Raw genomic sequence first — 13,583 nt, 5'->3', positions numbered from 1 at the left:
AAGAATAATGTGTGGAAATGAATGGGAAGGTGGCAGTGTCAAGTGTGATCGTGTGTGGGAATCTAAGTGGTACAAAATCCAACAGGGGTAGGAGCATCGTATATATTCGTATTCCTGTCATGTGAGATGGAATTAATCATCATCATCATCATCACTTTAGAACTCGTTTGGAGTTGCTTATAAAATGATTGAAAGCACTTTTAGTGAAAATATTTTTGAAATTAATCTTTAGTAAAATCCAAGTGCCTTGGAAAAGCATTTAAGTGTTTCCCTTAAGTACATATCTGGTGCTTATTCCATAAAACATTTAAAGTACTTCTTCCAAAAAAGTATTTAAAGTGCTTTTGGAACCCAAAATTAATTTCACTAAAAATATTTCCAAACGAGCTCTTACACTTTCCAAAATGATATGACTATCTTCTTTATATATACAATTACACACACACATGTGTGTGTGTGTGTCTATATATATATATATATGCGCGCACACAAGTCTCAACTCTGAAGAATTCCATAGTAGCAATAGCTAGAGAATTGGATTCTACTTTTGTCGCAATTCCCTCGGTTTTACTCATATATGCATTATCGACATCGATATATATTTATATCCACACTTCAAATTCGACTCTCTATCAGTAGTCATTTAACTACAACATTTAAGCTCGATTGATCAGTGTTGGCTGCCGCTGCATTTCTGGTTCCTCCTGTTGGTCTCTCTCCCTCTCTTTCTCAATTAGTCCGTGTATATATGTATACATATCTACACATGCACATATATATTCTTCCTTGTCTCTCTAAATTCCACTACAATTCTTTGGCTGTTGATCTGTATTGTTTTTGGAACCCTCGTGATTTTATCATCATCAATACCAATTTCGTACTGAATTTGCTTAAGGTTAATATTTCTTGCAAGCACGTAACAAAAGAGTTGACGTATAAAAAAAGGTACATGCACCTTTTCTTGAACAGAGAAAATGGAAATGGAAAATAAAAGTTGAAAAGGAAAACACTGAAGCTAATTCACATGCTAGAGAATTACGTGTTAAGAAGCTAATTCACATGTCTTAAATACGTACCTAGTATTTATTTATTATATGCGAAGAAATATCTAGGTATAAAGTTTGCTTGAACTGCACACTTGAAAGGCTGAAGCACCTTGCTGTTATATGGCTTGTTGATCCTTCTGTTTCTGCAAATCTCAGAAGCATTTCTTTCATCTTTCCTTTGTGTTCTTTTTTTTCTTTGGAGATAAAAGTGATCTTAGAAGTTTCTGAGCATGGAATCATGCTTTTTAGGTGATTATCAGTAAGGCACTTACTTTCCAATATGCAAACATTCGCAGGTAGGTCGTCTACACCACATGACTTTGTCTATCACATTGTTTTGTTTGATTTGTCACTATTTACTTTTGGAAAATGAAAAGATATTGTACTTGTGCTTGTGCATTGTGTCGTGGTGTGCACATAATTGCCAATATGTTATAAATGCATGATTGATGTTGCTTAATTAGAATACGGGAGATTGGCAAAAAAGGTGAAGACTAATGTGGGTTAGACACTTTACTGTACTAGTGCTGCTGTTTAATTATAGATAACTAGTGCAATTGATCATAATCAAGTATTATGAGTGTGAGAAAATTCAAGTTAATTAAGTACTGTAAATCGTTGAAACTATGAAAATAGTAACCTTAATAATCAATTACTTTAATCTCTTCAGAAAAATATAACTACTTGGCTAAGTTTCATGAACTTCAAAACAATTTTTCACCGAAATCAACACATATATAAAATGTTACAATAATCAGAGTGTGTTTGGAGAACCAGTTCTATGTTCGTAAGAGCAAATCGTCAGCAAGTACAGGCACAATTTTTATTTTTTTGATAAGTTTGTTTTATACATATAATATGCAGACTGGGGTTGAAGTTACTGAAATGTCATCCTTAATGGTCATTTACTTTGAAAAATTGTTATAGAGTGCAAATTGATGTATAATTCTTAATAATAGCTAGCTAGAGAAGCGAATTGAAATAGCTGAGCTTTTAGATTCTGAGACAGACAGTTGAAGAAGGAACAAAGATGAATGCATTAGTGGCAACCAACAGAAATTTTAAGTTGGCTGCTCGGCTTTTGGGATTGGACTCCAAGCTTGAGAAAAGTTTACTGATACCATTTAGGGAAATCAAGGTAATTATGCATATAATCTCCCTTCTGTATACCCCTTGGTCTTAATTATTAGTATATTTCACTCTAAAATTAATGTGGTTATTTTTCTTACATCCAGGGAAACATCAAGAACATTCATGGATTGTTATTGTTTAAACCTTAATACATAGTTGACTCAAACTTGTCACCAAATTTCTTATCAAACTAAAAGAAATTTCCCAACTGTTCGTCTATTTTCATTTACGCTTTAGCCATGAATATTTCAGTTTCAATTCCAGCATTTTCAGAAGATATTTCACATGTCTAACTGCATTTTTAATTCTAGGATACAATTTGAGGATATAGAAGATTATTTACTGAGTTTGAGTTTTCTCCTTTCATTGATTTTGAACTATATATTTCGGTGCAGGTTGAGTGTACTATACCGAAAGACGATGGCAGTTTGGCTTCATTCGTTGGCTTCAGGGTTCAACATGACAATGCTAGAGGCCCTATGAAGGGAGGAATCAGATATCACCCAGAGGTATATGCATACTTTGTTAAGTTTCACTTCGACAAATGCAAATGGTTGTCATGTATCAAGACTCATTGCCATGAAAGTGTCTCTAACTGTTATGGATCCATCTACGGAAAATGTAGGTTGATCCAGATGAGGTGAATGCTTTAGCACAGCTCATGACATGGAAGACCGCGGTAGCCAACATCCCGTATGGTGGTGCCAAAGGGGGTATAGGATGTGATCCAGGGAAATTGAGTATTTCTGAACTAGAACGACTTACCAGAGTATTCACACAAAAGATACACGATCTTATCGGAATCCACACCGATGTTCCAGCACCAGATATGGGGACAGGTCCACAGGTTGAGCATGGCACATTTTTCATTAATTCTTTACATGAGATTTGATCACTAGCTGAAGTTGCTAATTAATCAAGTTGATCAGCTTGAATGTCTTCTAAACTTTGGACTGAATTTTAGCATTTTTTTCTCTCAATCTTTTTCCTTTTTTTTTTTTTTTTTTTTAAACAGACCATGGCATGGATACTAGATGAGTACTCAAAGTTTCATGGCTACTCAACTGCAGTAGTGACTGGAAAACCTATTGTAAGTAAATCATAATAAAAAGTTACTTCAGTTAAATTGTCCTCCTTTATTCGATTCATGGCAATCTTGTCTTGCAATAGTTCATACCTGTGCTACTAATTTTGTTTGTTTTTATTGCGTAACATTCTGTAATTTTTTTTGTTAATCAGGATCTTGGTGGATCACTAGGAAGAGATGCAGCAACGGGAAGAGGAGTACTTTTTGCAACAGAGGCATTACTGAATGAGTATGGAAAGAGCATCTCCGGACAACAGTTTGTTATACAGGTGGACTTTTACTGAACACAAAAAGTTTGTATGGTTGAGAGTCTGAGACTTGAGCCTGGATTAGATTTCAAATGATTTAACTTGTTGTCTAAGCTAAACTAAATCGATTTCAGGGTTTTGGGAATGTAGGCTCGTGGGCGGCCCAGCTAATCCATGAGAGTGGTGGCAAAATAGTTGCAGTGAGTGACATCACTGGAGCCCTAAAGAACAGCAAAGGACTTGACATTCCAAGCCTGCTCAAGCATGTCAAAGACAACAAGGGAGTCAAGGGCTTCCATGGTGGAGATCCAATAGAACCCAGCTCAATCTTGGTTGAAGATTGTGACATTCTCATTCCAGCAGCCCTCGGAGGTGTCATCAACAAGTTCGTACTACATAACTCTAATTTCTAATAAGCAGTACGAAAACTACATCAAGATTTTCGAAACATAATGAAAATCCTGAAATTAATATGGCTAGCCATGATGATCCAACTGTTGTTTTTGAATGTAGGGAAAACGCAAATGACATAAAAGCTAAATTTATAATCGAAGCGGCTAATCATCCTACTGACCCTGAGGCTGATGAGGTTGGTGCTTCGTTAATTGCTTGACAATTAGATTTAGAGAGGGGACAATTAAAACACCAGTAATGTTTAATTAGTTAAAATGAACATTCTTTCCTCTATTTTGCAGATCCTGTCAAAGAAAGGTGTTGTAATTCTTCCTGATATATATGCAAACTCTGGAGGAGTTACTGTTAGTTACTTTGAGTGGGTGCAGGTATATATCATATACACCATATACATATTTTCAAAACATTTTAACTTTACAATACAATAGCCATGTTTATTATTTTAACCTCATGCTACTAAATTGGTGGTGCATAAATTGCAGAACATTCAAGGATTCTTGTGGGATGAAGAGAAGGTGAACAATGAGCTCAGGACTTATATGACCAAAGGCTTCAAAGGTGTGAAGGAGATGTGCAAAACACATAACTGCGACCTCCGGATGGGAGCCTTCACGCTCGGAGTTAATCGCGTTGCAAGGGCGACTGTCCTCAGAGGGTGGGAAGCCTGAGCCTAACCCTGAGACAGTTTGAATAAAGATGAGGGCTCTCTCATGAGACTCCATTTCGTTTTTACTGATTTGGTATTTTGCTACCGCATGGAAATAAATTCAACACAACTAATTTCGTAGTATTTCTGTGTTGCATAAATATGTTTCCCTTCCAAGCTTTATCATGAGATATGTATATGTTCGACAAATAAATTTCACCTACAAATAAATTACACATATGCCTTGCATGTAGGCCTGAAATTTATATAAACATGGATTTTAAGATAGCGAGCGTTCACTATTAGTTTCCGCTAATAGACGATACATGTGATGGAAATTCCACTATTTAACTTTTAACCAAAAGATTGTGCCATTGATTGAGAAAAACTCAAGTTTAGGTTCTTTCTTTGCCTTGTGGACTTTTCTCATGCAGATATTATAAAAATGACAAGATTGTTGGAATATGAATTGAATATAAAGTGGTTATATTCAATTGAAATGCTTGGAGATAAACAAAGAAAAACAGCTTGCACAAAAAGAAATATGTACAAACTGGACTGGAAACTTACAATCAAGTAAATACATGAGCAAATAAAACTATTGATCAAGTGTGAAATGCCATCGGATTGGCTTTATGTTGATCGGATTGCTCTAAGATTGAGATTGAGATTGAGATTGGTATGGGATGAAAGGTTTATGGTCCAAGGGTTGGAAAATCCTTTGACAAAGAAAAGAGTTGATGAATTAAAAGTAAGAAGGCTTTTTATTTGTACTTGTGTTCTGATTGTTTGAGAGATTTATTGTCTCGGCTTCTTCATGTATGTAAGGAACAAAAGCATTTGCTAAGGAACAATTAAGCAGTTGATTTCATTTCCATGAAATGGGTGAATATTAAGGCCCTATTTACGAACAAACAACATTTTCAGGCCTCATTTGAAGATATTTTAAAGAAAGAAATGAATGACAACTTCTTTATTTTGTCCAATTGAAGAAAATTTCTCTCTTTTAAACCATTTTTGTAGTGACAAGTAGTGTATCTTTTATTCATGAGTAACTTTCAACTTGGATAAAATATAGAGGTTTTCATCCATTCTTTTCTTTAAAATATGTTCATTGTAGCGAATTGTCATGTCCCATTTAGTCCTCCGTATCAAACGAGGCCTTACAGTTAAATTGTTAGCAAGAGGCGTAGCCGCGTATGCGGTGGAGGGGAGAGCGATTGGTGTTGTCAGGGAAAACAATGGCAAAGCCTGTAAATAAGTGTACACTTTGTGGTGGTTGTTTACTTGTTTAAGTAATTCACATTAACCATTTAAAATGTTAAAAGCATGACATTGTATTATTCGATTTGGATATTACAGTGACAATGAATTCATTTAATGCAAGTTACTCTTATGAAAAAGGGTATTTTATAAAGGAAATGAATTTCACACGTCTCTTTTTATTTTTGACAATAAATTAAACGAAAATAACGGACATGATAACAGAGGATTGAAAGACTAAAAAAAAATGTGCTTGATTTCCTATTTACAAATTCTTCACAACTTTGGAGAGCACTGACAGCAAATTTCCTATTGACCAAAAAGTATTAACTTTTTTTTTTCTTCCGTCCGACGCTTTAGTCATGAAAAAAGAACTCACCAAAATCACAAATATGTTATTGATTTCAACTCTTTTCAGAGTTCTGTTTAAAGGTGTGGTGAGCCAACCTAATGGTATCTTGAATTCAAACCATTCGTCCACTAAAGATTTCAAAGATATCTACCTTTTGTTAGCGGGTGAGGTATTGGAGGAAGTTAAATAAAATGGAAGATGAAAGATCTTTTTATGAAAATATACTAGAAAATGTGTGTGCCCTTCGCTGCGAAGATTGAATGTATTAGTCACAACAGACATGCACAAAAAGATGCACTAAAAAGGCGGTAAGAACGGAATCACACCCTCAAATGCACCAACGCAGATAACACACACTAATGCCCCTTCATACAAACTGCAGGCCAAGATGCGCAAAAAACATTTGCATATTCCTTGAGGGAAAATTTCTAGGCTTTTGTTATATTATGTATTAAGGATAACCAAATTGTATCCCCTTAACACTAAATTTGTTCGAGTCACAATCCCCTTGCAAGGGTTGTAAAACTCAAAAGCTTACTGTCCAAAACCAAAATAACGTGTACCATTTTCATGCATGTGCAACATATGCCTTACACTGGAAAAACGTTTAAAATCAAACACAAATTTGTAAATCACGTACAAATTTTGTTTGACATTTTTATAATCAAGTAGCAAGTAAAATTACAAACTTTCAGCAATCTCAAAGCAGAAATTAAGATGCAGAGATATCCCCAAACATACAATATATTGTATGGAAGCTAACCGTAAAGGTTTGTGAAGCAAAATGCGGCATGAGGTTCCTTTTGAACAAATTGGAGGTACTTTAGCCTCTGTTCCTCCTCCTCAGTCAAAACAATTACAAAAACATAGTAGTTTAACTAAAAAATGCATGATGAAATGGATAGTCTTCATGCAGAGAGAAAGTACTTTAAATTTTTTTATATAATATGAGACAACTATAAAAAATTATCTAGCATTTTTTCTTAGGTACATGTATAATAATACACAATTTGATGGGTGCCTAAGTAAATTTGTTAGGATTGTCAACTGGCTAAAACATATTGGAAAATAATCAAAAGAAAGCACTTTTAGTTGGTTAACTATTATAAACAATGGAAATTAGTATGAAAGTACCAAACTAAATCCCAATTAAGACAAAAGGCCTGCTTGACCAAGTTTAATAAACCAACATAGATGAATTTATCTATCATTATTGTTTGTCGTATATTTGTAGCTTCATCTATCGTCTTTTCTTGACTTTCTCAAATTCTCTCACTACAACCTCATTCATCATTCAATGAATTTAGATTTCAGATATAGACAGAGGACGCGTTATTGACTCTAATCCTCACTAACCAACGAAGCTTAAATGCTACTATTTTGCTCAAATTAAATAAATTGCACCCCTCTTCCCCATTTTCCACACAATTCAACACCTAAACAATGCAGCAAAAAACAAAAGAAGGGATAAAAGATTGTTACCTATGATTAAATTTATTTACAATGAAAGTTGTTTTAGCTTTTTGAAAGAAGTTTTACATGAAAAGTATAAGGGGTGTGATATCCACACACCCCTTTTTACTTCTCCCACACCTTTTCGGTTTTCGGCCATCGGATCGGATGAATTGAAGAAGGTCAACGGACGAAAATTAATAAGAGGTGTGTGATAAGTAAAAAGGGGTGTGTGGATAGTACACCCCAAGTATAAAATGGGTGAATCAAGCTCTTGGAGCTCTTTGAACCACTTTATGAGCCTAATTGGTACAATTGAAAATGAAGAGTGTAATCAAACTTCATGAGCCTAATTGAAACAAATTAAAGACCATATTGAAAATGCATTAAAAGCTTATAATATGTTGTATAAAGCCATTGAACTTAATTTCAAGTTGCCTAAGAAAATGCCTAGTATATTCTGGCACTTGAGTAATCACCTCTGTACATCGGTGTTCGCTTGCCTAACAAAAAAAAGAACAGAAATGAAATAAATTGCAATATATTTGGAATACTGGTGTATAAAACGTAATTTTCAAATCATATCCAAGCTAATTAAAATGCTAATCCCTTTCAATTAAGCTTGGGAGCCACTGATCATGACATGTTATAAATAGGGAAAAAAAAACTAGATGAACAACAAAATGATGTCGTAATATGCAGAAGATTAATACCTTGACTAACTAAATGAACCGAGAATGAAAACATCTAAAATTCTATTAATTAAGTACAATTACCAGAGGAAGCAGAATAAAATGTCAGAAGTGATACATTAAGATAAGTTTGGCAGCATCAAAATCACTGAAAAAACATGCATAAACCCAACATGCATTAAATCACTAAGACTTGACTTCACTTGCTTGTCAAAATATAAAAAAATTCAAATAATATTGATTCCATAAACTTGTTCAAAGGAAAAAAAAAAATCCAATCACCTCTAAGGCTCTAACCATATGGTGGGGGGACTTCCTCTTCCGCATTTAAATGGTGAATTGAAGACCGATGCTGGCAGTATACCAAGAGCAAGTGCAACCCGTCTACGGCAACAAAAACACAATTGACTTTCACACTACATAAATAAATGATGAAATAACACATGCCCCCAATGCATTGTTTTTTTTTTCTTTCTTTCTTCTGTGTAGTAATAAAAAAAGGATAACATTCCCTTGAAAACATATGACATACATATTATATTCCGTAGCCGGTCATTGATCATGCATAAAGAAATAACGCATGTCATTTAAGCCTCTGCACGAACGCAGAGAAGAGGAAAAATTTGTCTTCTTTTAAAACAAATTATCTCCTTGTACAAACCCATAGAGAAGAGGGTAAAATTGTCCTCTTCTAAAACAATTAGACTTCCTGAACGAACACACAGAGAAGAGGATAAATTTGTTATCCTTCAAAACAAATTTTTCGAGGGCACAAAAAAAATGACCTCCTTTTTCTACCGCCTTGATAAGAAAAAAAAAAATCACACATTCATACACATATGAATCCAACCATGCATTTTAAACAAATGCCAAGACATAGATGGCTGTAGAGGTTTTTTTGCCAGTGACTAAACCAAAACCACCGGCAAACAAACAGTGCAAGCCACGTAAACAAACAAGTACATAGATGCAGCGACAAAATGAGGAGAAACAAATACGGACAAAGAAAATAACTTTATTAAAAAGAAACAGACATATAACCGCATAAACAAGCACGCTAGCATATATTTTAAAACAACCAAAACCAAGTCATAGACACACTTGATTTCCTCGTCCAGCAATCAAAATCAAACCACATCTATAAACCATGAAATACCAAATATGAATATAAAAGGTGATCGTCACCTAAAACTATATAAATTAATCGGCAAGGAGCTGCAAAAGCAACAACAGACAAATGCAACCAAATAACAACGAAAGCCATTACCTTACAATATGTGCATCATGCATTCAGACACACTAAGTTATCATTCATTACATTCAAAATTTTCTTTACTTTCATTTTTGTTGTATTTCTATCAATGTCTAAACTTACACTAATTCTTGATAATTTGTACATATTTTCACTGTAATTAGAATAAGTACTAATTCTTGATAATTTGTACGTATTTATATCGATGTGGCTTGGTGTCCCTATTAACACAGATATAATCGGTTGAGTTATTTCAACTCTGATCATTTAGGAAACAATCATCACCTCCATCTTTTCTCTTTAGGAAACAAAATCCCATTTTTGATGCCTAAATCACAAATTACCACGATACCATATCAAAAGCAAAGCAAATTAAACCAAATCACCCACATTTTTTATGCCTAAATCTCACCAAATGTACGCTCAATATTGAACTAAAACCTATTGTTAGTTTGAGTACTTTTGGTTTTGCAAGAGAGGAGAATGTGCGTTATTTAGAAGTCTGCTTTGGCTTTTCTTTTACTGTTTCTACGGGTTAGTTTGTTATTGTGTTTATTGAATTGTGATTTCAATACTCGTATAAATTTGTAATTCATGAGCTTAATCTCTTAACTTATGTTCCTTCTTAGTCTTATTCTTCCGGGTCTTCCTACACCTATTTTTGTGCACTGCTTGTTATTATGTCAATTGAACTCCTGGTAATTGAGGTGCTGGGATTAGTGGGATTAGTGTTGCTTCTTCGGTTGACCTTCTTGTGCAATAGGTGGTGCTTCTCCCATAGAGAATTAAAGAAAGCTTGATTTGTATTGAGTGTAACGCTTTGTTATATGTACAGATTTACATGTTGACTTTTGTAGTAGGTAAACAAATACAATAAATGAGATAAGTAAATACACAGACAAGGATTTATGGGATTGAATTTGATTGAGCAACAATGGTGGTATGATTTGTAATATTCTTGTCAGCTTCTTCTGTGGCTTCAACTTCCATCTCATTACCGAAGACACAGACAACACAGTTTCGATCAAGAAAGAAAGATTCTATACCAAGAACTGTATCATTTCAAGAATGAACTTACAAAATGTAAGAAAAAGAAATGGAACAATTGTAAATTGTAATGGTACCAAGAATTGTCGGATGTTGGTTCTATCGTTTCTTCTCAAAATGAATTGTCAGGTTGAAAGCAGACGCATAAATCATAGCAGTACGTACTTACCAACACCGAATTGGTACCTTATCAACGAAAATTCTTGGCGCTTCATCCTTTTCATAAGCTACATCCTCAATTTTATGGACCATTTGAGATTATTGCTAAAGTGGGACGTGTAGCTTACAAGTTGAAGCTACAGAGCCATTCAATCGCTGGTTGGTTGGCAATCAGTTAGAGTCGATCTTCTGGTGGTTGAGCAGAGCTTGCTCAAAATTCAAAAGCCAATTCTTGTTCTTGTCTTTCATAAATCTCAGCAAGTTAGGGTTAAGGTAGATTTGGTTCTATCACAATTTTAGTCATGTCGTTACTGATTTTTTTTTTTTTAGCAAGTCGCTGAGGCAAAAGCAATTAAAGGGATGAAATGAATGAGATATATAAGAATTGTCTTGTAGCGAAAATATCCCAACCAACAGCGCAGCGAGCACTCAGCACAGCAGGGATAAGCTACTTTATCCTCTGGTGGGAAAAACACAGAAGAAGAAGGTGATGAGTAGCATGGCGGCTTTCAGTCCGTTTTTGTCACCCAACAGTTTCACTCCTCTCTCTGGTACTGCTAAACACACAGACTACCATTCATCTTCTTCTTGTTTGAGCAGGTTGCTGCAGCAGCACTTGTGCAAAACTACTACCACTAGTACTAGTAACAACAGCAAGAAGAGAGAATTCCCAGCTGCGTCAGTGGCGGCTTCAAGTTCAATTTCTTTCCCCTACCAACCACCTATCAACGTGGACTACTTGGAGCAAGAGTTCAGCGGCCATGGAGTAGTCTTCAAGGCCATTGGCGACAGCTGTGTGGCTAAGATGGAACTGGACAATGGAAGTAAAGCCATCATGATGCTCCCAAGTGGCCTTATCACCTCCTACAAGGCTTCCATGTGGCATGGCGGCACTGTCGAGCTGCTGCAGTCTTCAGTCTCCGAATCGGAGGAGAATGGTGTCGGCGGTGCCGCTGCCGCCATAGCCATTCAAGGAGGGGTGTCTTTAGCCTTTGACTGTTCGAGTGAGGTGGGTCAACAAGTTCCTTGGTCGCCGACTAACTGGGCTCTTCATCAAATTACAGGAAATCCTCAGGATCACATTGAGGTTCCTTTTTCTAAACTATTTTTCTTTTAACAGTACTAGCTAGTTGCATACTTGATCACATTGTAGCGGATAAGGTCGTCGTACTACTTAAAAGTAAAGTTCTCTTATCAAAGTTGTGTTGCCGGACAAATGCTTAAATTGAACCAAGATAAAATCTAGTCTCGAGACTCTAGACCACATATTCAGACAATAATCGAGAAAGAGACTGAAAAAAAGCCACTGAAAAAAAGCTGAGGGTCATTTTTGTGTTTGGTAAACTGAAAAAAAATGGCTTATTTTGGAAGCTGCTGTGAGAATAAGCTGAAAATCAAAGGAAAAGCTGAAGCTGTTATTTGCTGCTTTGAAAAAAAGCCAGTTTTTTCAAAGCACACGGAGCTACAGTGCTCCTTTAATGAAAAGACACACTATCATCCTGCTTTTTTTTCCAAAAGCACTTTCACAAAAAAGTTTACCAAACACTCTACTGGCTTTATTTCACAGCCGCTTATTCTCACAGCAGCTTTTTTTCAAAGCACAGCAATACCAAACCAGCCTTAGTCAATTGCCCAAATTCACAGTTGGCAACATAAACATCTTATGTTACGGAAGATTCTAGCAAAAGAAAATTTCTAATGTATATTTAGAACAAAATGCATTGGCCATTGGATCACCATATACCATTTGCTTGAAACTAAGTAATTGAGAAAGAGACAATCTGCGTATAGAGGAGTAGCTAGTAGTTAATTCTAATTTCCTGATCAATCAAGCATTTGATTTCAGGTAGAACTGATTAGCACAGATTCAGAGGACATGATTGAAATCAAATACATTATCACTCTCAAACAAGATGTCTTAATCTCAGAGATTGTAGTCTCTAACTCTACATCTTCGTCGCTCCAACTAACCGGCTCTATTTTAAGTCATCTGACGGTAAGCTCACCGGATGCAACTTATGCTATTGGTTTGGAAAGATCAGATTTCTTTACCAGGTTGCCAATTTTGTCAAGTTTTGGTATCATTCCTCCCGACTTTGGCATGAAAAATGAAGCTCAGATCAGCAAACTATGGCAGCAAATGGCTGGCTGGGGCCCAAATAATCAAAATGATGGCAAACAAGCAGATACAAATCAGAGAGGAAATAATGAAGAAGAAATGGAGGGTGAAGAAGATGACAACTATAAGCATTTAAGAGAGCAAATGAGCCGAATATACACCAGTGCCCCTACCGACTTCACCATCATTGACAGGGTACTTTCCTCCTATATTTCACTTACAGATTCAGGTTTTGGTAGCAAATTCAGATATTTGTGAATTGTGATGGAACAGGGTAGAAGAAATTCAGTGGTAGTAGGAAGAGATGGGTTTGATGAACTGTACATGTTCAGTCCTGGCTCGAGCCATGAAGACTATGGCAAGTATGCTTATATATGTGTTGGCCAATCTGCCGTGCTAAAACCAATAATCGTGCATCCTAATGAATCATGGAGGGGCGGACAGCGCTTATACAACCCCAATCTCTAATTTCTCAGCACATGAGTCAGCTCTTATCTTCTGAGCTTCAGTGTACCAAGCATATAAAAGAATATAACTTTTATGATATGAGATTGTGTACAAAAAAGATAAAGTAGCTCTTGATTATGTTGTTTGAACTTTGAAACTCCTATTCATCTCAGCATGTGAAAGATTACAACTTTCAAAAATGAAAGAAGTTGCTTGCCACAAAGATAC

The 13,583-nt window shown here is 35.6% G+C and overlaps 2 protein-coding genes across 13 annotated transcripts; both read left to right on the top strand.

Annotated features, from left to right (window-relative positions):
* The first annotated feature begins 490 nt into the window (after positions 1–490).
* LOC126600997 (glutamate dehydrogenase 1-like) lies at positions 491–4,860 on the top strand. Of its 12 annotated transcripts, none has more exons than XM_050267702.1 (11): positions 492–706; positions 1,296–1,342; positions 2,056–2,184; positions 2,573–2,686; positions 2,803–3,024; positions 3,193–3,267; positions 3,417–3,533; positions 3,647–3,897; positions 4,026–4,101; positions 4,208–4,294; positions 4,409–4,860. In XM_050267702.1, the coding sequence occupies exons 3-11, from the start codon at positions 2,077–2,079 to the stop codon at positions 4,592–4,594; spliced, it is 1,236 nt and encodes a 411-aa protein (XP_050123659.1). In that variant the 5' UTR covers positions 492–706; positions 1,296–1,342; positions 2,056–2,076; the 3' UTR covers positions 4,595–4,860. The 12 variants fall into 12 exon arrangements, with proteins under 12 accessions (XP_050123664.1, XP_050123659.1, XP_050123656.1 ...); XM_050267699.1 differs by having other exon boundaries at positions 2,044–2,184; XM_050267698.1 differs by having other exon boundaries at positions 2,006–2,184.
* A 6,303-nt stretch (positions 4,861–11,163) lies between these two features.
* On the top strand, positions 11,164–13,578 carry LOC126600996 (protein NDH-DEPENDENT CYCLIC ELECTRON FLOW 5). The gene is made up of 3 exons (XM_050267695.1): positions 11,164–11,876; positions 12,636–13,103; positions 13,182–13,578. Exons 1-3 carry the CDS (start codon positions 11,280–11,282, stop codon positions 13,374–13,376), a joined length of 1,260 nt encoding a protein of 419 aa, XP_050123652.1. The 5' UTR covers positions 11,164–11,279; the 3' UTR covers positions 13,377–13,578.
* The last annotated feature ends 5 nt before the right edge of the window (positions 13,579–13,583 follow it).

This window comes from Malus sylvestris, chromosome 14, assembly GCF_916048215.2.
Source record: "Malus sylvestris chromosome 14, drMalSylv7.2, whole genome shotgun sequence".
Lineage (NCBI taxonomy): Eukaryota > Viridiplantae > Streptophyta > Magnoliopsida > Rosales > Rosaceae > Malus > Malus sylvestris.
The sequence above is the reverse complement of the archived record's forward strand: the minus strand, read 5'-3'. Positions and strand labels throughout refer to the sequence as shown.

Bases quoted from the DNA above. Each gene is read 5' to 3' on its own strand.
- LOC126600997 (XM_050267706.1), top strand. From the start codon at position 2,077: ATGAATGCATTAGTGGCAACCAACAGAAATTTTAAGTTGGCTGCTCGG. The intron at 2,185-2,572 runs GTAATTATGCAT...ATTTCGGTGCAG, and splicing joins TACCATTTAGGGAAATCAAG to GTTGAGTGTACTATACCGAA. The intron at 3,268-3,416 runs GTAAGTAAATCA...TTTGTTAATCAG, and splicing joins TAGTGACTGGAAAACCTATT to GATCTTGGTGGATCACTAGG.
- LOC126600996 (XM_050267695.1), top strand. From the start codon at position 11,280: ATGAGTAGCATGGCGGCTTTCAGTCCGTTTTTGTCACCCAACAGTTTC. The intron at 11,877-12,635 runs GTTCCTTTTTCT...ATTTGATTTCAG, and splicing joins ATCCTCAGGATCACATTGAG to GTAGAACTGATTAGCACAGA. The intron at 13,104-13,181 runs GTACTTTCCTCC...GTGATGGAACAG, and splicing joins ACTTCACCATCATTGACAGG to GGTAGAAGAAATTCAGTGGT.